Source organism: Saimiri boliviensis, chromosome 13, assembly GCF_048565385.1.
Source record: "Saimiri boliviensis isolate mSaiBol1 chromosome 13, mSaiBol1.pri, whole genome shotgun sequence".
Classification (NCBI taxonomy): Eukaryota; Metazoa; Chordata; class Mammalia; order Primates; family Cebidae; genus Saimiri; species Saimiri boliviensis.
In genome coordinates, this window is record NC_133461.1 from 73,334,602 (window position 1) to 73,359,017 (window position 24,416).

At 45.3% G+C, this 24,416-nt stretch overlaps 1 protein-coding gene and 1 pseudogene across 2 annotated transcripts in view; both read right to left on the bottom strand.

Moving 5' to 3' along the window:
- Positions 1-12,460: 12,460 nt before the first annotated feature.
- Positions 12,461-13,626, bottom strand: LOC120361542 (uncharacterized; annotated as a pseudogene).
- Positions 13,627-14,022: 396 nt separating this feature from the next.
- Positions 14,023-24,416, bottom strand: part of HGSNAT (heparan-alpha-glucosaminide N-acetyltransferase) — a 58,222-nt gene continuing 47,828 nt past the window's right edge. The window contains exons 11-18 of one of the 2 annotated variants that reach the window (XM_039463370.2): positions 23,565-23,680; positions 20,672-20,793; positions 20,105-20,231; positions 18,727-18,813; positions 16,866-16,943; positions 16,160-16,230; positions 15,939-16,051; positions 14,023-14,823 (exon numbers count right to left, since the gene is read on the bottom strand). In XM_039463370.2, the coding sequence (XP_039319304.2) occupies positions 14,642-14,823; positions 15,939-16,051; positions 16,160-16,230; positions 16,866-16,943; positions 18,727-18,813; positions 20,105-20,231; positions 20,672-20,793; positions 23,565-23,680 (896 nt within the window). In that variant the 3' untranslated portion in view covers positions 14,023-14,641. The remainder of the gene's footprint in view (positions 14,824-15,938; positions 16,052-16,159; positions 16,231-16,865; positions 16,944-18,726; positions 18,814-20,104; positions 20,232-20,671; positions 20,794-23,564; positions 23,681-24,416) is intronic. The other variant, XM_074383813.1, reaches the window with a different exon arrangement.

Consider the following 24,416-nt stretch of genomic DNA (forward strand, 5'->3'; position numbering starts at 1 on the left):
TCAATTGGACATATTGGTGTGACTTTAAAAATGCTTAAAATGTATTTTTTAAACAATTAAGTCTGGCACCTATAAACGTAAAAACACATGTTAAAATATTTTATTTAACATGTAAGAGATTAGCAGATATGATAACCAGTAGAAAAAAAAAGAATCCAACAAACAGCTAGAGGAATATTAACCAGGAGTATTTAAATGAATACATAAATGGGAAGAAAGCTCATTTTCTTATTATAGGAGGGGAGAAAAAATTGGCCCTTGACTGGAGAAGACATTGTGCGTGTCAATCAGTGACCTAAAACTTACAAAGGGTTGCAAAAACACTCAAATAGAGTGCAGGCTAGAGTCAGATAACCTGGCATCATGGTATCTTCTAAACAGGGTAAGGCTTTCCAATGAAGAACACAAGTTTCTTTTCTTTCTTCTTTTTTTTTTTTTTTTTTTAGATAGGGTCTCACACTGTCACCCAGGCTGGGGTACAGTGGTGCAATCTCAGCTCACTGCAACCTCCACCTCCTGGGCTCAAGCAATCCCTCCACCTCAGCCTCCCAAGTAGCTGTGACCACAGACGCATGCCACCACACTCAGCTAATTTTTTGTATTTTTGCTAGAAATGTGGTTTTGCCATGTTCCCCGGGCTGATCTCAAACTCCTGAGCTCAAGTGATCCAACCACTTCAGCCTCCCAAAGTGCTGGGATTGCAGGCATGAGCCACCATCACCAGCCATAACGCATTTCTTTCTACAATAAAAAGTCAAATGAAAAATTAGGTTTGGTCACTAGGGTGACCAGGGTCTTATCATGGACCCTTCTATGCCAAGTGGACACCAACAACATCCTAAAGTCTAAGATGTCACAAAGGCTGCTCCCTGAACAGCGAGGGGCTAGCCCACAGGAGCACAGTGGTGGGACTGAGCACTGGTATCTGGAGAGGCCCAGGCCAGGTGCAGGATCAAGCTGGGCCAATTGGAGCAAAGCTCCCTGTCTTCATCCTTTTGTGTTGCTATCACACAATCTAAGAATGGATAATCTATAAAGAAAAATGGTTTATTTAGCTAAGTGTTCTGCTGGCTGGCAAGTACAAGAGGCATGGGGCTCACCTTCTGGAGAGGCAGCCTTGTGCTGCCTCCACTCATGGTAGAAAGTGGAAGGGGAGTGGGCGTGTGCAAAGAGATCACACAGCAAGAGGGGAATCAAGAGAGAAACCAAGAGAGCCAGACTCTTTCTAACAACCTGTGCTTGTAGAAAACAACGAGAATGAGAGCTCACCCCCAGAAGAGGACATTCTTTATGATGGTCCACACCCATGACCTAAAATCTCCCACTATGCCCCACCTCCCAACCTTGCCACATTGGAACCAAATTCCGCTTGAGATTTTGGGGTTTTGTTTTTCTGAGATGGAGTCTTGCTCTGTCACCCAGGCTGGAATGCAGCAGCGCAATCTTGGCTCACTGAAACCTCCACCTGCTAGGTTCAAGTGATTCTCCTGTCTCAGCCTCCTGAGTAGCTGGGTGCACACCACCATGCTGGGTTAATTTTTGTATATTTAGTAGAAAGGGGGTTTTGCCATGTTGTCCAGGCTGGTCTCGAACTCCAGACCTCAAGTGATCTCCCCACCTCAGCCCCCCAAAGTGCTGGGATAATAGGCGTGAGCCACCACACCCAGCTCAACATGAGTTCTGCTGGGGACAAATCACATCCAATCCACAGCACTCACCAAACCTCATGTCTAGAAAAAGGAGACTTTGGAGCTCCTATTGGCCTAGGAAGCTGCCTGGCACCCTCTCAGCAGGAGCAGAACTGCCATCCCCCCGAGCCCTGTGGACCCCTCCTGCCGCCCAGGTTCAAGCAATTCTCCTGCCTCAGCCTCCCAAGTAGCTGGAATTATAAGCATGTGCCACCACACCTGGCTAATTTTTGTATTTTTAGTAGAGACGGGCTTTTGCCATGTTGGTCAGGCTAGTCTCAAATTCCTGACCTCAAGTAAGCCGTCCACCTCAGCCTCCCAAAGTGCTGGGATTACAGGCGTGAGCCACCACACCCAACCTGTAATACCTCTGTTTTTAAACATCCCTTAAGTGCGGAGGTCTTAAGTGTGAGGTCATCACATCACTCACTGCTAAAACATTGCTCTTACCATAGTGTGGATGGAGAATACCATGAAGCAGCTTTAAAATATGTGTCTTTAGCGCTTTGCTGTAGGCATTATTTTGTGGTCATCACATCCATTCTTTGAAACAACTCTATGTGACATAGTGTACAAGTAGGCTTCTAAGAGATATCATTCTTTTTTTACTATCTTAGTCTCTTTTTTTTATTGCATTTTAGGTTTTGGGGTACATGTGAAGAACATGCAAGATTGTTGCATAGGTACACACGTGGCAGTGTGATTTGCTGCCTTCCTCTTCTTCACCTATATCTGGCATTTCTCCCCATGCTATCTCTCCCCAACTCCCCACCCCCTGCTGTCCCTCCCCTATTTCCCCCCAACAGACCCCAGTGTGTAGTGCTCCCCTCCCTGTGTCCATGTGTTATTGTTCAACAACCGCCTATGAGTGAGAACATGCGGTGTTTGATTTTCTGCTCTTGTGTCAGTTTGCTGAGAATGATGGCTTCCAGGTTCATCCATGTCCCTACAAAGGACACAAACTCATCGTTTTGATGGCTGCATAATATTCCACAGTGTGTATGTGCCACATTTTCCCTGTGCAGTCTATCATCAATGGGTTGGTTCCAGGTCTTTGCTATTGTAAATGGTGCTGCAATGAGCATTCGTGTGCATGTGTCCTTATAGTAGAACGACTTATAATCCTTTGGCTATATACCCAGTAATGGGATTGCTGGGTCAAACAGAATTTCTATTTCTGGGTTCTTGAGGAATCGCCACACTGTCTTCCACAATGGTTGAACTAACTTACACTCCCACCAACAGTGTAAAAGTGTTCCTATTTCTCCACATCCTCTCCAGCATCTGTTGTCTCCAGATTTTTTAATGATCGCCATTCTAACTGCTGTGAGATGGTATCTCAATGTGGTTTTGATTTGCATTTCTCTAATGACCAGTGATGATAAGCATTTTTTCATATTTGTTGGCCTAATATATGTCTTCTTTTGTAAAGTGTCTGCTCATATCCTTCACCCACTTTTGAATGGGCTTGTTTGTTTTTTCTTGTAAGTCTGTTTTACTCCTTTGTAAATTCTGGATATTAGCCCTTTGTCAGATGGGTAAACTGCAAAATTTTTTTCCCATTCTGTTGGTTGCCAATTCACTCTAATGACTGTTTCTTTTGCTTTGCAGAAGCTGTGAAGTTTGATTAGGTCCCACTTGTCTATTTTGGCTTTTGTTGCCAATGCTTTTGATGTTTTGGGTCATGAAGTCCTTGCCTATGCCTATGTCCTGAATGGTTTTGCCTAGATTTTCTTCTAGAATTTTTATGGTGTTAGGTCTTATGTTTAAGTCTTTTAAGAGATATCTTTTAAATAAGGGTCTTTTAGCCCATCCGTTCCCAAAGTAACACTGTTCTCCACATAGTGTATGAGAAGCATGGTGACAAACAGCTGTGAAATGGGTGTCTCCGCATCCACTTCATGCGTTACCTGGGGGTCTTCATATTTGTTCTCTGTAAGAAGACTACACACAACATAGTGTATGTGTAGCATTCCTTGAAATATCTGTAAATGCATGTCTTTTAATGCTACATGCATTACAGACTGCTTACCACATCCATTCCTGGAATTAACACTGATCTCAACCTAGTGTATACACAGCTTTCTAAGAAACATCTTATAACATGTCTTTATACTGCATGCATTACTGTGTCAACACCATATCCAGTCTCTAAAATAAAACTATTCCCAACAGAGTGTATACAAAGCATTCTAAGAAACAGCTTTTAAACATATCTATGTATTACAGCATAGTCACCATGTCTATTCTGTTAAATAACACTCTCTCAACAGTATATGAGTAGCATTCTAATCAACTGGGGTTTGTTGGGGTTTTTTCCCCAGTTTTTTTATTTCTCTTCTTCCTTAGAATTAGGCATAACTACGTATTTCGCAGGTTGGTGTGATAAACCAAACAAATAATACTTGTCTAGTCCCTAGCATTTAGTTAGGACTCAATGCATAGAGCTGCTGGTATTTATTTTACTACATACGTGCTTTAATTATGTTTCAAAAATTTGCAGCTAAGCCCAAGTGCATATGGATTTATGTGGATGCATAATGTAGAATATTAGTATGCCAGGAGACTGGCTGCTGAGTATTCCCCAGAGTTAGCCAAACTGCAAAGTCTCATGGCACATTCCCTTAGACGGCCTTTGCAAGCCTGGGGATTTCACAAAAGCACTGTCGGATACAGTAATTCACAGAAGGACCTACAGAACTCGGTGGAAACTATTATACTCACGGTTATAGTTTATTACAGGGTAAGGATACAAACTCCTATCAGCCAAAAGAGGAGACCCACAAGGCTGAGTCTGGGAGATTTACAAATGCAGCTTCCACTGTCCTCCAGACGTGTCAGCCTCCCTGCATGAATGCACAACACACTGGGAGTTCTGCCAGCCAGGGAGGCCCATCCACATTCTGCTGTCCAGAGATTTTACCGGTGCTTTCTTATGTAGACATGACTGACTGACTGATAATTTCTCACATGGGTGAAGTCAGTCATCAGGTAAACAAACTCATATTGAGCCCCGACTCTAGATCACATGATTGGTCTTTCTGGCATAATCAGCCCACTCCCTGAGACTGTTAGGTGTGGGCAGCCTCACCATTAGATCCAGTATGACCAGCCCTGCCCTACACAAGGACACTCCGTCAGGTGTGACATGGGTTACCTCCCTGAAGTCAAGGGAAGAGGCCAGACCTCTCTTTGGGCAAGGCCACATTACTTACTATGCAGGTGTGTTACCAGAAATGTACAAAGAGGTTGATGTGTTTTGTTTTTGTTGCATTATTTTATTTCATAAGAATCCAGTAAACAGAATAAAGTAATATAAAGTATGAAGAAAATATACAATGCTGCTATTAGAAAATGTTCAAAATTTAACCTTCAATAGTCAATATCGTAGTGGTGTTCTATTATCGAAGTTTTATTAATTGACAAAAATTGTATATATGTATGTGCACAATATATTTTAATATATGTATACATTGTAGAATGCCTAAGTCCAGCTAATTCACATAATCCTCACTTAACAAACTTCTATTGCTGTGGAAAGAACATTTAAAATCTACTGTCTCAGCAATTCTCAAATAATGCATTGTTGTTAACTCTAGTCACCAGGTTGCACGACACAGCTTTTGAACTCACACCTCCTGTCTAACTAAACCTTTGTATCTTTTGACCAACATCTCCCCAATCAACCCGTCCACCACTGACAATCTCCATTCTACTCTCTGCTTCTGTGAATTCCTTTTTTGGATTCTACATAAGTGAGACCATGTGGTATTTGTCTTTCTGTACCTGGTTTATTGCACTTAATGTCCTCCAGGTGACAGGATTCCGTTTCTTTGTTCTAAGGCTGAATAGTGTTCCATTGTGAATATTAATCACATTTTCTTGATTCATTCATTCATTTATGAACACTTAGGTTGACTCCATAACTTGGCTCTTATGAATAATGCTGCAATGAACACGGGAGTGTAAATATCTCTTCAAAATGCTGATTCCATAGTCTTTGGATATATACTTAGTGGTGGCACAGCTGGATCATATCACAGTTCTAGTTTTAATTTTTTGAAGAGCCTCTATACTCTTTTCCCTCCTGGCTGTGCTAATGGGGTCCTCAGAAGACTTGGCTGGGAGCCCATCTGGGAGTAGGGGCCTCTAGGCTTTTGCCTCTGTGGCCACCCCTACTGAACACCCACTGCCAGCGGCCTCTCTCTCTCCTCTTACAGATGGCCTGGGCACATCACCTCCTGCCCCTCTGCTGTCAAACATCTCACACAGGAGCCTCTATCACAGCCCCTGCCCAGGATCCAATAAGTCTTGGTCCGGGCCTGCCAGAGAGCCCAGAGGCCCGGGAAGCAGAAAGGGCAGTCTCCTGGGGCATTTGCTGCTGCTCTGGCTGCGGGACCTAGGCAGGAAGTCGCACTGACTTCCTTTTAGGCGGAGTGCTTGGAAGGTCTCTGTGCATGCATGTGGGCTTGTGTGCGTGCTTGTGTGTGTGCATGTATGTGTATGCTTGTGTCTGTGTACTTGCACGTGTGCACTTGTGCTTGTCTACTCGTGCATGTTTGTGTGCTTGTGTCCAATGGTGCATGTGTACTTGGACATGTGTGCCTGTGTGTGTGCTTATGCATGTACATGTTTGTGTGTATGTGCTTGTGTTTCTGTGCACTTGTGCACGTGTGCTTGTGCATGTGTTTGTGTGTGTGCTTGGGTGTATGTCCACTTAGGTGTGTGTGTGGGGTTGTGTGTGCTTATATCTGTATGCATTGTATGTTTGCTTGTACTTGTGTGAATGTGCGCATGCGTGCTTGGGTGTGTGTGTATGTGTGTGCTTTTACATATGTGCGTGTGTATGCTTGTGAGGGAGGCACCAGTTTGTAGCCAAATGAATGGCCGGGGTTCCCCAGTGGTGGATAGAGGAAGAGGGGAGTCTTCACCTACACGGATGCCTGGGTTGGAGGTCCTGTACCCCCTGGTCTTTTGTGAATATGTGTGAAACCTCAAATTGTAGAGATGGGATGCCACCGTCAGCTGGTGCCATCCGAGGTCCTGGGCACGGAGTGGTGACATAAACTTGGGTGTGAAGTTCAACAGTGGAGGGGCAGGAGGTGTTGGAGGGGGCTGTGTCCTGGCCATTAGCAGGAGGAGAGAGAGAAGGTTGGTTAGGGGTGGGCATTCCGGAGGGGTGGCACGGAGGCCAAAAGTCTAAAGGGCCAGAGCACTGGCTCATGCCTGCAATTCCAGCACTTTGAGAGGCTGAGGCCAGAGGATCATTTGAGTCTGGGAGTTTGAGACCAGCCTGGGCAATAGAGTGATCCCCGTCTCTAGACCAAAAGAAAAAAAGTTAAAAAAAAAAAAAAATAGGCGAGGTGGCGAGCCTATAGTCCCAGCTACCTGGGAGGCTGAGGGGAGAAAATGGCTTGAGGGACGTCAAGACTGTCAAGACTGCATTGACCCATGACTGAGCCATTGCTCGCCAGCCTGGGTGACAGAAGAAGACCCTGTCTGGGGGGACGTGGGGTGTGGGGGCACCCAGAGGGCCCGGCAAGTGGTCTCACAGCAGCGACTTTGAGGCCAGGTTTCTCGTTTCCACGCGCAGCAGAAGAGGCCAGCGCATTCCTGGTGGGGCGGTGGACAGCGCCGGGAGCCCGCGTGACATGGTCCAGACGCTAAGCTGCCGCCGGGGCCAAACCATCTGCTGGGAGCAGCCTCTCACACTGATCTGGAAGCCCATCTTCAGCCCCGCCCAGCCCTGTGGGTTTAGCGCGACCCCACCTCTGGAACGACACTGGCAGGCATGCGGGGCCACAGAGCTGCATCCCTTGCTTCGCTGTCCCCCCCCAGCCCTCGCGCCAGGGCTTTCCTGCCTGTGCAAGCCACATTTCGGTGGGCACCTTCCTACAACTTGCATCGCTGCCTCCTGTTAGACGGTTTGTTTCTCCTCCGGACAACGTCAGGTAACAGAATCCAGGTGGCTGGTCACGCCGACACCATTCCCCTCAGTTCCTCCCCCATGGCGCACCCCACCCTTTATGACGCCTCCAGCCTTTGCGCTCTGTTGACGCTGCACGTCCCTGCTGTGACAGTGTTAGTGGCCAGTGTCCTCTTGGTGTCCTTTGACAGGAAAGAATCACCACTGCCAGGCTATACCTCTGTTCAACCAGCTGTGGATTGAGCCGCACAGGACGTAGTCAGAGGGAGGCACCAGTTTGTAGCCAAATGACGCTAAGATTGGCTAAGACTGACCAAATATCACAATAGAAAATCTCATTTATGGAAGTGTAGGTGTGACTATGTATAGGACAAAATACAAGAACAGCTGACCATGAAGAGCGGAAAATCAGAAAAACAACTGCTTTTTTTTTTTTTTTTTTTGCATTTTAGGTTTTGGGGCACATGTGAAGAACATGCAAGATTGTTGCATAGGTACACACATGGCAGTGTGATTTGCTGCCTTCCTCCCCTTCACCTTTATCTGGCATTTCTCCTCATGTTATCTCTCTCCAACTTTCCACCCTGTGCTGTCCCTCCCCTATTTCCACCCAACAGACCCCAGTGTGTGATGCTCCCCTCCCTGTGTCCAAGTGTTCTCATTGTTCAACACTCACCTATGAGTGAGAACATGCGGTGTTTGATTTTCTGTTCTTGTGTCAGTTTGCTGAGAATGATGGTTTCCATGTTCATCCATGTCCCTACAAAGGACATGAACTCATCATTTTTGATAGCTGCATAATATTCCATGGTGTATATGTGCCACATTTTCCCTGTCCAGTCTATCATCGATGGGCATTTGGGTTGGTTCCAGGTCTTTGCTATTGTAAACATTGCTGCAATGATTTCTATAGGATTCCACTGAACCCCAAATGGTAATGGACACCGTGGGAAGCTATGCGCTCCTCCTGGCAGTGGGCAAGGCCAGCTGTCCTCAATCTAGCACTTTGGATGCAATTCTGGGGGGAAAAAGCCAGCAAGGTGATGCCACATTTTGTCTATTACAGTCTTTTGACAAACACAAATGGATAAGGCATTTATATCTGAGGCATTTTATGGCATAATGCAAACATCTAGCATTTGCAGTAACTTTGTTTTTTGTTGGGTTCCTTTTTTTTTTTTTTTGACAAGAGTCTTGCTCTGTCACTGAGGCTGAAGTGCAGTGGCTCCATCTCAGCTCACTGCAACCTCTGCCTCCAAAGCTCTAGCAACTCTCTGCCTCAGCCTCCAGAGAATTGGGATTACAGGTGCCTGCCACCATGCCTGGCTTTTTTGTAATTTTTGGTAGAGAAGTGGTTTCACCATGTTGGCCAGGCTGGTCTCAAACTTCTGACCTTAAGTGATCTACCCACCTTGGCCAAAGTGCAGGAATTACAGGTGTAAGCCACCATGCCCAGCCAAGCATTTCCATTCACTTTGAATTTGGAAATGCATGTAGCTTGAAGAAGAATTTTGGAATGAATGCTCAACAGAAACTGATTACCAAGACAAAAAAAATGCTGACTTACTACATTCTAGTAAAAACTGATAGATTACACAATTATGTAGCTAAAAAACAAACCCTGGTAATGTTTTTGTACTTAATTTCAAAGCTTAAGAAGAGGTGTGTTAAAGACTCCAAAAGCTGGAATTATGCCAGAAGCTTCACTATTAATATGGTCACGGCTTATATGGTGTATTGCTTAGCACTTTTGAAGCTCTATCCTTAATTTCGTTTTGTTTTCTTTAGAATCAGAGTCTTGCTCTATCACCCAGGCTGCAATGCAGTTGTGCAATCATAGCTCACTGAAGTCTCGAACTCCTAAGCTCAAGGGATCCTCCCACCTCAGCCTCCCGAGTGCCTGGGCCTGTAGGCATGTGCCACTGCATCCAATTACTCCTAGTGGTCTTACGACCCATACAAAGATCTCTTTGTGAAAGGCAGTTTGATATGCTGAGAAATTTTCTCAAAGTCCATTTGTCTACCAAATAAATGTTTCCATTTATGGGGAAAACAGAACTACATTGTAAGGAAAAAGTAACAGCACGTTGAAATTTCACTTAAGCCAATACCCTTTGATACAAACTGGGTTATTATGCATTTACAAAAGATGCCCTCTGCCGGCCATGAAAAGATACATTTTATGATCTAACAGGCAGTATATTCACTTTATTATAAATAGGAATTAGGAAACTCCCATTCACAACTGCTACAAGGAGAATAAAATACCTAGAAATATAACTAACAAAGGAAGTAAAGGACCTCTTCAAGGAGAACTATGAACCACTGCTCAAGGAAATAAGAGAAGACACAAACAGATGGAAAAACACTATGCTCATGGTTAGGAAGAATCAATATCGTGAAAATGGCCATACTGCCCATAGTAATTTATAGACTTAACGCTATCCCCGTCAAACTACCAATGACCTTCTTCACAGAACTAGAAAAACCTGCTTTAAACTTCATATGGAACCAAAAAAGACCCCGCATAGCCAAGACAATCCTAAGCAAAAAGAACAAAGCTGGCAGCATCACTCTGCCAGACTTCAAGCTATACTACCAAGTAACTGTAATCAAAACAGCATGGTACTGTATCAAAATAGACACATAGACCAACGGAACAGAACAGAGGCCTCCAGAGCAACACTACACATCTACAACCATCTAATTTTTGACAAACCTGACAAAAACAAGCAATGGGGAAAAGATCCACCATCTAATTTTTGACAACAAATGGTGTTGGAAAAATTGGCTAGCAATGTGCAGAAAACAGAAACTGGACCCATTCCTGACACCTTATGCTAAAATTAACTCCAGATGGATTAAGGATTTAAATATAAGACCTAACACCATAAAAACCCTAGAAGAAAAACTAGGCAGAACCATTCAGGACATAGGCAAGGACAAGGACTTCATGACTAAAACACCAAAAGCAATGGCAACAACAGCCAAAATAGACAAATGGGATCTAATTAAACTCCAGAGCTTCTGCACAACAAAAGAAACAGTCATTAGAGCAAACCAGCAAGCAACAGAATGGGAAAAAATTTTGCAATCTACCCATCAGACAAAGGGCTAATATCCAGAATCTACAAAAAACTACAACAGATTTACAAGAAAGAAAGAAAAAAAAGAAACCCTCCAAAAGTGGGCGAAGGATACGTACAGATACTTTACAAAAGAAGACATATATGAAGCCCACAAAAATATGAAAAAATGCTCATTATCACTGGTCATTAGAGAAGTGCAAATCAAAACCACATTGAGATACCTTCTCATACTAGTTAGAATGGCAATCATTAAAAAATCTGGAGACAACAGATGCTGGAGAGGATGTGGAGAAATAGGAACACTTTTACACTGTTGGTGGGAGTGTAAGTTAGTTCAACCATTGTGGAAGACAGTGTGGCGATTCCTCAAGGACCTAGAAATAGAAATTCCATTTGACCCAGCAATCCCATTACTGGGCATATACCCAAAGGACTATAAATTGTACTGTCATAAGAGACATATGCACATGCATGTTCACTGTGGCACTGTTTACACTAGCAAAGACCTGGAACCAACCCAAATGCCCATCAGTGATAGACTAGACAAAGAAAATGTGGCATATATTCACCGTGGAATACTACGCAGCTATAAAAAACGATGAGTTTGTGTCCTTCGTAGGGACATGGATGAACCTGGAAATCATCATTCTCAGCAAACTGACACAAGAACAGAAAATCAAACACCACCTGGTCTCCCTAATAGGCAGGCATTCAACAATGAGAACACGTGGACACAGAGAGGGGAGCATCAAACTCTGGGGTCTGAGGGGTTAGCTAAGGGAGGGATAGTGGAAGGGAGGGTGGGGAGGGATAATGTGGGGAGAAATGTCCAGTATGGGCGACGGGGGGATGGAAGCAGCAAACCACCTTGCTGTGAATGCACCTATGCAACATCTTGCATGATCTGTACATGTACCCCAGAATCTAAAGTATGATAAAGAAAAAAACCAAAATCATAAAAAAAGAAATTAGGACCATAAATGCAAAAAAAAATATAAAAAGCCACATTTTTCTCCCCACTGTGCAGAATAGTGTTTTTTGCTCCATGCTTAGTAGCTCGTGCCTCCCTGTGAGATGTCATCACTTGTTGCAGTTGTCACTGGGTGTTGCCCCATGACAGCTCCCCTGCTCTGCCCCTCACCCCAACACTCCTCCCTTTCCAAAGGAACCCAGTCTTGTGCAGGGGGTCACCTTCCTCCACACAGCCATGGGCTTGGTTCATCACAGTTCCCTGCCCCTGCTGGTCTTGGGACAAGCAGATGGGACAGGAGGGGCGGCGGCTGAGAGGTTTCTGGGGTTTCCAGCCAAAAGGGATTATGGGACCCCCCCAGCGGGATGCACTCTCCTCCCATGAATGTTGTGCTGGTGTGGGGCACCTAAGGCCTGCGGCAGCAGCAGCCTCAGCTAGCTGACAGCAAGCTCCAGCTAGGTCTGGCCTCTCGCGGGACTTAGAGAAGCTCCCCTCTAGCCCAGCTGACTCCAGAGTTAGTTTCTTACAGCTCAAGACACCCTAGTTGATGTAACACCCAGTTTGAGAAATGCTTCTAGAAAACTCACCTGGAGAGGCCCCACTCAGCTTTCCCTGCTCAACTTTGGGATGACACAAATGGGACCATCCACAGTGACTCACTGCAAGGAAAGGGTGGCAGGAGGAGGAACGACGACTGTCCCCACAACGCCATGAACGTTCTCATGGGCACCCTGGACATACGCTCCTCTTACAACACTTAAATATTTATTTTAAAAATCCACATCGCTTTGCTTTAAAAATGTTTATTTAGTGCCTGCAATGTACAAGGCACTGTTTGGCGCCATGAGGAATACACAAACGAACACGGCATGATTCTTGCCTTAGGAAGCTCACAGTCTAGCGTGGGAAATTAGAAATTGCACATGCACACAAGTAAAAGTCACACCAGCCAAAAAGCACTAAATGCTGTGAGATTGATAACATTCCAAGAACCCAGAGGAAGAAAACACTATTTGGGGATGAGAATAAGAGATTAGAGAAGGTACCTCAGAAATAAGGGGTTTAAAAACAATAGATCAAATGTAGATAGGAAAAAATTCAGAGGAAAAGGCAATCCAGGAAGGCTCTAATTGAAACCAGAAGCAGGAGGTACTTCTGTGATGTGATGGAGGCAGGAGAAGCCCCGCTGGGCTGAATTTAGAATGGGAGGGGAGGGAAGAAGAGGGGAGGGGAGAGGAGGGGAGGGGAGGGGAGGGGAGGGGAGGGGAGGCTGGAAAGATGCGTGGGAATAAAGAAGGTGAGTATGTGTGCCAGGCAGAGGTGTTTCCATTTCAATGGAAGTTTCTCAAAGACAGGTGATCTGGCTGAAGAAAGCTTAATCCGGTGGCAATGGAGAGGTGGCTTTAAGAAGGCGGGGATGAGGGAAGGAGGCTGGTTTGAAAATGATGACAAGAGTCTGGACTTGAGTGATGTGGCAGTGGCAATGAGAACGGAGTAGCTGCAGGTGGAAGACGGACACAGAACTGGGGAGATCTGGCGGAGGTGAGGCGGGCAGAAAGATGACAGCAGGTTTATACCTAAAGACGCGTGATCCATTCACAAAGCCAGGGAAACCTAAGAGGAAACGCTTTGTGTTTGAGGAGAGGAGGGTAGGGCTGAGGCTGAGACGAGGGCTGGCCTCCAGGTGGAGGGGTCCAGCAGACAGGTACAAGCCGGATGAGAGTTCAGGGCACAGGGCAGAGCCAGGAACAGACAGAAGGCTGCCGTGCAGAGACGAGGCTGAAGGCAGCGGCACAGGCTAAGGCCCATCTCACCAGGGAAGGGTGGGTGAAGCACAACCCTGTGACCACATGTTCCTCACAGAGGACATCCCCACAGAACACTCAGGAGGGTGACGACGACGCCTCCCACCAACAGTGCTGTGTGTCTCTGTGTCCCCGATTTCACGCCTAAGAAACAACGTCTTTGGCTATGTGATGACAAGCAGGAACGTCGCCTCCATCGTGGAGGGTCATCTTGAAAAGACTTACTCCAATGAGAGTTTTTAAAAGTTTTCATTATCATTTATTTTGAAGAGTTTTCTGTAATAAAACTTTTTTTCTGAAGACTTCAGAAAAGCTATCGATGTGTCACCTCATCATGTCTAAGAGCTAGAAGGAAACTGAGAGTCATCCCCACCCTCTGACTTCACAGATGAGGAAGCCAAGGCCCAAGCTAGCCAAGGGTCTCGCCCGGCACCTCACACAGCAGGGACGGCTCAGCTAGACCCACGGGCATAGGCAGTGCCTGCCCTCCCCACAGCCACTCCCATGGCCCATGGCTAAAGACAGACAGATAGGCAATAGGGGCTGGGAATAACACATCTGTATTTTAACTTTCTGAGAGAGGATAAGAAAAAATGGCTTGTGCTAGACATTGTTTGGACCCACCAAAGCCTTGCATATCTGAAAAGAAAATTACTTTGGCTTTCTGGAAACATTAAACTGCATTGAATAAAAAAAAAATAGACAAAGTTATGATACATCACATCCAGTAAGCTTCACAGCAGCTGCAGTAGGAGAAATGGCATTTCGTGTTGGTATGTGCATATGTGTGGAAAGGAAGTTGGCAGGGAAATAAGGTCAGCAAAAAGCAGAGCTCGGATTGTTTCATCTAACACGGAAGAAAAACGCCCATGGCAATTCCCTTTTGGAAAGTTAAAGCCAATCTCCTTGGAATGAAGTTCCATACATTCATTCCCACAGAAAATGGAGGAAAACACAATTACATTTCAAATCTGTTAAGTCACAAATACACAGGCAGAGTCCTGGGGAGCCGTGTCACAGTTAACCAGTTTGAGGACATCAGCGTCTTCCCCTATATTCTGTAAACACAATTTCCTAATGAATGCTTCCCTTTAACAAAGCCTGCTTCAGTCCTCCCTGCAGGCCCACTAGAGTCCTCCAGCAGCACGTGTCAGCAGGAGCCATCAGATTTTCCAAAAAATCTTCTTTCTATAGAGGATGTAGGCAATGAGCACCCAGAGGGCAGTGGCAGCAATGTTCTGAGTCAGGTGCTCCCTGTGGGACTGGTTGTCCTCCAGCTTCCACTGAAAGGGGAAGTAGTTCTCAAACACTTCATGGCCAACATACACCAGAATAGAATTCATTCCTTAAGAAGAGAGACATACAGAAGATCATGTTTCTCACAGAGGAGTCACATCTGATCATCTAGTTAATTCTTGAAGCCAGTTCAATGGAAAAACAGAAAGCATGCACTTCCATTACTGGCTCCTGCCAAAAATAAGTGATGCGTATCTTAGGTATTTAAGTATAAACTGTATCAAAAATTATTAGAAGGCCTGGTGCAGTGGCTCGCGCCTGTAATCCCAGCAATTTGGGAGGCCAAAGTGGGTGGACCACTTAAGGCTAGGAGTTCAAGACCAGCCTGGCCAACATGGTGAAACCCTGTCTCTACTAAAAATACAAAGTTAGCCGGGGTAGTGGCATGCACCTGTAATCCCAGCTTCCTGGGAGGCTGAGCCACAAGAATCACTTGAACCCAGGAGGTAGAGGTTGCAGTGAACCGAGATCACACCACTGCACTCCAGCCTGGGCAACAGAGCAAGATTCTGTCTCAAAAAAAAAAAAAAAAAGTTATTAGAAAATATTCACTTTATAGCAGTATGATTTGAATGCTAAATCTGAAAGGAAAGGTAAAATTATTATTAATAACTTATATTTTCTAGGCAGAAAACCCGAGGTCCAAAGAATGTAACTATTCCTAGAATCAAAGGGTTGAAATGAGGCATTGAAATGATCTGGTCTGTCTCTTAGTTCTTAGGTGGAGCTGCATCTAAATCATTCCCTGTATCCCTTGGAATCACCTCTTGATATTTCTTCTAATGTACAATCTCTAAGGTAGTGGATTTATATTAAGAAAGCAAGCATAACCTCATTATTAAGAACCAGAAACTGGAAAATGTGCCCCAAATCATTTCTACTCTTCCACAATTTGGTATAGCCTGAAGAAATAGGTGGAGTCACAAACTGTCATACGACTCCACAACACACGTGGGTGAAAACAGGGCGGACTACTGTGGAGCAGGCCAGTGATGTCTGGTGTGACCTGGGACAATGTGGCCGCTGCCGCTTCCTCCCTCAGCCTGGCTCTTGGACACCTCCAGCCAGGGCAGTGGCTCAAGATCCCAGCATGGAGGCTCCAGAGCTCCCTGAGCCTGTCCCCCTGGTCACTATCACCAATTCTGTTTGGGGTTGGTGACTTACCTGGATAAAAGAAGGGGGTTCCCGTCCACAGCCCCTTCACATCCACAACTGGGTACAGAACCAGCAGGATGAAGAAGGCAAAAGAACTGAGCGTGGTGACATATGAAAGCGACCTGGGAGGGACAAAGGAGGTGTTTCAGTGCTCATGCAGAGCACATCCAATTGCAACATGAACAACCATCCATAACAAACATAAAACATCAGGCTTTTTCCATACATACCAGAGATTTTTGTTTACTGGAATAAAGCCTTCATTTTCAGAAACTTTTGTCAGAGCAACAGAAATGAGCCCCTATAATGGGGAAGAGAAGGATGTTAACATTTTATACTATCTCAAAAAACACTTGGGTTTCAACACCCATATATATGAGTTATTTAATCACATAGAGAGGGCTAAAAATTGGGCTTTATATTTTTCTCTTATAACTGGAAACGTATTTTTTAAATGTATGAACTAAAAAACATTCTCCCCAAATCTCTTCCGCATTCTACTGAGTTGAAGACGGTAAGCTTATTGATTAAATGACAGTGACTCCTGAGAGGACGCATGGCTACGGTCAGGGTGAAATGCACAGAGGGTCAGCCTTGCAAAACTCTCATTCCCGCATAATCTGGAAGTTGATGTCTGCAACCTGGTCAGATTCACCCAGTCTCTCTGATACAGCCCTTCACACAGAGCCCATACCTCACATTTATTCAGGCATTCCTGGCTGTCTCATGGCAAACACTATCTTATTTATAAAGACATTTTCCTAAGAAAATAAGTCTGTGCAAAGGTGGAGATGTATTCCTCTCTGTTATTCAAGTGAAGAAAATGGTACCTGCTGTCATGTGGTGACAATGGCTATCCCAGTGTTGCTAAACATTTTATTCCTTTATACATGTGAAGGAGGAAAGGAATTTTAGTGAGGAACACTGCTTACTTACAAGAATACAACACCAAGCAGTGAATCGAATGAGGATATCTTTGGTCCGAGCCTTGTAATACAATAGTATTTTTCCTGCCTGCGGGAGAAAACACCACGTGACCAAAAGAATTGCCAAAGGGATATTTTTATTTCATATTCATCCACTGTCTTAAATACGAGACACGCAGATTCATTTGCTGGGTGTGCTACTAGGTGCTGGGATTACAGGGAGGAGGGAAACATCACCCCTGCCTTTGACTAGTGGAGGCTAAGGGAGGAGCGTGGGACCAGAGAGGAAGGCCCTCCCCGGGAAGGAGGAGGAGAAGCCAGCCACGTCTGAGGTCCTGCAGGGAACGCAGAAGCCCAGGCATGAGGAGGAGAGGGGCACACAGGCAGGCTCCGTGGCTCTCACTTCCAGGCAGGGCCCATGGAGAATTCTTCCCAAAGGTGACAAGGGTCCCCTCAGACCGGCCTGCCTGCTCAGTGCCCCAGTCTTGGCAGCACTCTGGGACAGGGTGGAACCAGAGGCAGGGAAACATTTAAAAACAGTGAAATATGGACTTTGCATGCAATCCCTCTGAAATTAGGAATTAAATTTTGAAAATATCAAAGGATAAGAAGCTTCAAAAATAATTTATAGTAATAGCTAATATTAATCCATGTTCTTTATGCACCAGTTTAGAACTTTACACAAATTAACTTATTCAGTCCTCAAAACGCCTTTCTGAAGTAGAGGCTGTTGAAGCACAGAGGGGGGTCAGCCAGATGCCTGGGGCCACCCAGCTGGGAAGTGGTAGAGCTGGACACAAACCCAGGGAGCATGGCTCCAGGTCTGCTCTCCTAGCCTCCCCACTGGACCGACCACGCCAGGGGCATCAATCTACCTAGACAGTGTATGTAGGGATTACATGAATACATGGAAAAGTACAGTATCAACTAGAAAGGGCTATACAGATAAAGATACTGCTTCTAAACACAAAATTACTGAATCACCAAAATGTACAGCTGACCCTTGAACAACACAGGTTTGAACAGCGTGGATCCACTTACATTCAGATTCTCTTCCGCCTCTACTACTCATGAGACAGTAAGACTGACTCCTCCCCTTCCTCCTCCAGCCCCTCCTTCTCCTCCACCCCCTTCCTCCTCCACTACCCCTCCTCCTCCTCCATACCCTCCTCCTCCTCTACCCCATCCTCCTCAGGACACACAGACTAATACAAGTGTACATGAAAGAAGTGTGACAAATGGCACAGTGACTTCCCCAATGTTACCAACACCCACACACTCTGCAAACTCCATCAGGAAAATCTTTCTTTTTTGAGCCAGGGTCTCACTCTCTTGCCCAGGCAGGAGTGCAGTGGTGCAGTCAAGGCTCACTGCAGCCTCAACCTCCTGGGCTCAAGCCATCCGCCTACCTCAGCTCCCAAGCAGCTGGGACTACAGGTGCGTGCCATCGTGCCTGGCTAATATTTTTAATTTTTTTGTAGAGACAGGGTCTATGTTGCCCAGCCTTGTTTCAAACTCGTGGACTCAAACAATCAATCCTCCTGCCTTGGCTTCCCAAAGTGTGGAGTTACAGGCATGAGCCACCACACCTTGGCAAGGGAAACCTTTTATCCAGAAACTGCCATGCTAAGATAAGCCATATAAGTAAGATTTTTTTTTGAGAATATAAGAATTATATCTAATTACTTGAATGTGCTGAATTTCAGTAACTTCTGGATCTGCACAATCTGTCAAACACAACAGAATGTATTAGACTAACAGCACAGGAGAGAATATGCTTCCAATTATTTTAATGAAGTGGTTTTTAAATGAGTCATGAATAAAACATCATACATTGTCAGAAAAAGTAACCTAATGAAATGAACCAATACCTGAACTCCTAAAAAGGCCATCAGGATGGAGTTGATGGTGCCCAGGATGCCCTCGGGGTCATAGGCCACCTCAGTATGGTAAAGCACCTTAACAAACAGAAACAGAAGGCAGCGCTCACTCAGTGACCCAAAAACACACACAAACAGCTCCTAGACCCAGTACAAACCTGAGTACACTCCAGTAGGTCATGGTTTTCTGTTTTTGCTGCAGAAATTCATTGCCGACTTACAGGGATTACAGGCAGAATGCTTCTGGCTAAGAAAGTGTGTGATGTGGACACTCAGCAGGGAACAGAGAGGCCCAGGGACAAGCCCCAGTCCAGCAGCCACCGTGATTGCAGCAAGGGCAGTAAACAACACTGGTCAAAGGCCTGGTGACATGATGCCTCTCTGACCAGCTTCCAATGCAATGCACAGTACCTTCCTAATTTCCAGATTTATTCTTTTTGATCAACCCTACTGTAGCATCGATGGCTTCCTATCTTCTAAGGCAAATAACATTTTTACATATTTTTCTTTTTTTATTATAAAATAAATGTTACTGCAGAAATTGTACTGGAAATTGACTGAACGTCTGGAAATGAACAGTGTGGGAGATGCTGTCATCTACCCCCAGAGCTCTCCCACCCTTTCAGCAAGAAGCTTTCATTCCACCAGCTGCTGGAAGGATTCACGACCACAGCTCTCAGATGGGTGCCTCTTCTGGATCTGCCCTTGACTAAAGAGAGCTGCCTCTCCAGGGGTCAGCCTTTTGCTGGGGCCCTCCCACATCACCCAGGGGTAGGAAGGGCCCAATCCCTTGCTTCAATTCAGAACAACTCTGCAGCACCACCTTGGTGCCCCTGAGATTGGCTGGGGCCTTTGTTGGGGTTCAGTGCAGCTCAGCTTCTTCTGCACCGTCCTCCCTCCTTGATTCCCCAGCAGGAATTGACCCCTGCAAGGACTGCTCGATCGAAATCCGACATAGAGAAGAGCACTGTGCTACGATCATTTACAAAATGTTTTCTCACTTGCTTTCCCCTCCCCCCCTTAGAGAGATGGAGTCTCACTATTTATTGTTCAGGCTGGTCTCAGACTCCTAGGCTTAAGCAATCCTCCTGCCTCAGCCTCCTGGGTCTCAGGCTCCTGAGTAGCTGGGAATGCAGGTGTGAGCCACTGTGCCGGGCTCCACATTCTCACTTGAAAATTCAACATAATGTTTACACACTGCCTTATAGTGAACCCTAAAGTCATTAAGTTAGCTGACTTTTCAAATAAACATCGGTTCTCAGTGTGCTTTATTAAATGGACATGGTTTAACATTGGCTGGCTCTTTCTGCTTTCCTTCACTTCTGAAAGCCTGAGCTTTCAGTTCTAAGTGAACTTGAGTTTCACTCACAGCAGAAGACGGGTGCTGGTAAAGGTGATTGTCTCCCAGCAGCAGGCGGTCGATGTAGCCCGCAGCTCCTCCCGTACAATTTGGATACTTGCCAAAATCTCCAATGCCCCCAGGACCAAGATAACCACTAGAAAGGCGAAAAACATATGTAAATGACAAGACCTCAGAAGGGCAAACAGAGGGACAGGGAATTAAAAAAAAAAAAAAAAAAAAAAAACCTCAGCAGGGGTCATGATGTATATTGGCCATGTATGCAGCCCAATTGAGAGCCCCAAACACGCACCAGCTAAAACGTCCCTCTGGCTAGTGCACGCTTGCCGACAAACTGCTCCCAGACTGTGCAGGTGGGAGACCTAATTTCTATTCAGACTGACCCTCATACCACCCACAGGGAAATCACTTTGGACACCTGCCAATCTCCTCTCCCCATGCAAAGCAGGCCTCAAAGAAGGAGGAAAATGGAAAGAGAATTCCTCTGACTTGAGACATGTGAAAGCTGTAAGCCCAGAAACTCTTACTGTCCAGAACAGGACATCCACAAGGGATGACCCTCAGGGGTTCGCTTACGTAGGGCACCCAGGGACTGGCAGGAGGAATGTCAAGCCCAGCCACAGGCCTTCCAGCGCCAGGATGAGCAGCCACTGGGGCCAGCTGGACGTGATGTCTTGAAGAGAAAGGCAGCTCCTCTCCTGAGTGGGGGCAGAAAAATAAAACACGCATGAACTAAATGCAAATAGAAGGGGACTGAGTCACCGGAAATTCCGGGTGACTCTTTTCTTGGCCTTTTTGGCAGTAATATAAAAACTGACTGACTATGAGTTAGATTGTCCAGATGCTCCCTCTCCATGAAATCTCACAGCGAAACATTTGTTCGAAAGAAGTCAAAAGACAATTCTATTCCTGTGCCCAAGAGAACTGAAGACATATGTTTGCACAAAAACTTGTACACAAATAGACACAGGAGCATTGTTCACAACAGCCAAAAAGAAGAAACAAGTCAAATGTCCACTGATAAACAGGTGAGCAAATGTGGTGTATCCCTAAAAGGAACCTAATTCAGCAGTCTTGGAATGAAGTGCTGGCACGTGCACCAACATGGAAGAACCTCGAAAAATACACGAAGTGGAAGCAGCCAGACACAAAAGGCCACATATCATACGACTTCATGTATGGGGACTGGCTAGGACAGGTACATGCATAGAGACAGAAAGCAGACTGGTGTTGCCTGGGGCTGGGGGAGTTGTGAGGTATGGGGAGTGACTGGCGGTGAGTGCAGGGTTCTTCAGGGGGTAAGAAAAACCTCCTGGAATTACAGACTGGTGACAGCTACACAACTCTGAATATGGCAAGTATCTGCGAATTGCACAATTTCAACATGCGAGTTTTATACATCAATACACCTGTGATTTAAAAATTAAAAATAAAATGTTTAAATAAAATGAAATTCAAAGTTTTGGATCGGGGTGGTTGAAGGAAGAAAGGGTGCAGCCCACGTGCTCTTAGTGTCCCACTGAACCCCTCATCCTATGGTGACGACCCTGTATGTGCCTCCATGGACCCTTAGGTCCCACAGAAGGGCTGAAAACCGCGGCTTTGATATCCATGGCTGACCAAGCTCCATGCCACTCATGCACAGCTCGCCTCTCCTTCACCTTAAGGAAATCCACTGCCAGGGGACACATTACACTGAGGTAAAGGGCAGAGGAGGAATGAGTAACAATGACTAAAACACCCCCCAAAATAGATAACTAACATTACAAGAAGCGCCCAGAGAACGTGGGATTCAGTGATGAACTTGCTAGTTACGTATCTTGAAAGAAGCTAGAAAACAACACAGCTTTATTAACTGATTGTTGAATAGGACTCCAAATGGAAGGTTTTAAACATTTCCACTAGAATTTTTGCCACTAATGGTGGATGGGGGAAAGAAGTAACTGTCAGCTGGGTAATCTCCACCCAACAATTTATAGTAAGAGAGGAAGTAATCACAAACACGATGAAACTCTGACATGCTTCCAATAAAGAAGCAATACAAATAGCCAAGCACAATATCGTCATTCTCCCATGCCCTACCCAGGGATCATCTTCAAAACTGAACTTTATAGCATTTGAATAAATAGCAAAATGTTACATGAATTTTACACATATATACGCTATGCTACAAGGAAATTGAAAAATTGGCAATAATGCTCCATGAGACTGAACCAGCAAACTGGACACTGGTGGTATTATTTAATACCATCAAGAATGGGGCCAGGCATGGTGGCTCGCACCTGTAGTCCCAGCACTTTGGGAGGCTGAGGCGGATGAATCACTTGAGCCCAGGAGTTCAAGACCAGCCTGGGTAACATGGTGAAACCTAGTCTCTACAATAAATACAATCATTAGCTGGAGATGGTAGTGCACGCCTGTAGTCCCAGCTACTCCGGAGGCTGAGGTGGGAGAATAGCTTGAGCCTGGGAGGTCAAGGCAACAGTGAGTTGAGATCATGCCCCTGCACTCCAGCCTGGGTGACAGAGCGAGACCCTGTCTCCAAAAAATAAATTTAAAAAGAATGCACTTGAAACTAGCAAAGAGGATTTTGCATGTTCCTGACACAAAGAAATGATAACTGTGTGAGGTGAAGAATATGCTAATTGCCCTGATTTGATCATTACATACTGTATAATACACAGGTATCACAATATTACTTCGAGCCTTATAAATATGTACAATTATTACATATCAACTAAAAATAAGAATGCATATAATTACTGCCTGCTGACAAAATTTGTTAAGAGGATAGATCTCATGCCATGTATATTTTACCATAATAAAAAAATTGATATAAAGATTAAATTAAAATAACTAAAGTGGAAATCAGAATGTATTCGATTAGCAGAAGTAGAGTATTCCATGAAGAAATTTTAAAAGTTCTAAAAACCATATCCCACTTTAAAAAAAAAAAAAAAAGTTTTGGCTGGGCGTGGTGGTTCACCCTTGTAATCCCAGCAATTCAGGAGGCCAAGGTGGGAAGATCACCTGACTCCAGGAGTTTGAAGCCAGCCTGGGCAACATGGTGAGACCTTGTCTCTACAAAAAAATGAACAAAATTAGCCAAGCATGGTGGTGCGCTCCTGTAGTCTCAACTAATCAGGAGACTGAGGAGGGAGGATTGCCTGAGCCTGGGATATTAAGGCTTCAGTGAGCTGAGATCGCACCACTGCACTCCAGCCTGGGCAACACAGCCAGACCCTGTATCAACAACAAAAACGATGACAAAAAGAACACAGTTGCTGGCCAGGCATGGTGGCTCCCGTGTAATTCCCACCCTTTGGGTGGCCAAAGCTGGGAGGATCACTTAGACCCAGGAATTAGAGACCAGCCTGGAAAACATAGTGAGACTGGGTCACTATACAATACATATTTTTAATTTAAAAAGCGTTTTGTTTTTTTTTTTAATTAAAACATGGATTCTCACCGAAGCACAATGTTCAGGCACGGGTTTAGCAAAGAGGAGCTCCAACACAGCAACCACAAAGTAAGTAACTCCCAAGCGCTGCAGCACGCCAGGAATGCGCACCTTGTCCCAGGACACTGCAGAAGACACAGTTAAGCCAAGTGTTAGCCAAGACCTCTCTTCTCATCCCAGGACAACATTATTTGTTTCCTAAAGGGGAAGACATACCTTTATTGCATCTAAGTAAGTCTTTTTTAAGCTCTTGGACATGGAAATACATATGGTCAAGAGACATGGGCTCAGCCCCGCTTCCAAAAACAGGCCAATCCCTCTTAACAGAAGGAGGGACAGGGACGTGACTCAAACTCAAAACAGGAAGCTGGCCAGGTGGGGGACTGGGAAAAGAACCAAAGTGTCGGCCGGGTGTGGTGGTTCATGCCTGTAATCCCAGCACTTTGGGAGGCCAAGGCAGGCAGATCACCTGAGGTCAGGAGTTCGAGACCAGCCTGGCCAACATGGTGAAACCCCATCTCTACTAAAAATGCAAAAATTAGCTGGGCATGGTGGCAGATGCCTGTATCCCAGCTTCTCAGGAGGCTGACGCAGGAGACTGGCTTGAACCCAGGAGGCAGAGGTTGCAGTTGCAATGAGCCGAGATCATGCCATTGCACTCCAGCCTGCGGGACAAGAGCGAAACTCTGTCTCAAAAAAAAAAAAAAAAAAAAAAAAAGACAAGAACCAAAGCATCTTACTCAGGTGTGAGGATAAAGCCAGGACCACACCTGACTCTAGCTCCGGCGCCTTCCTATTAGGAATTTGCAACCAACTCACATGTCCACCATGACCTTGCAGGCCCAACACAAGCCACGAACT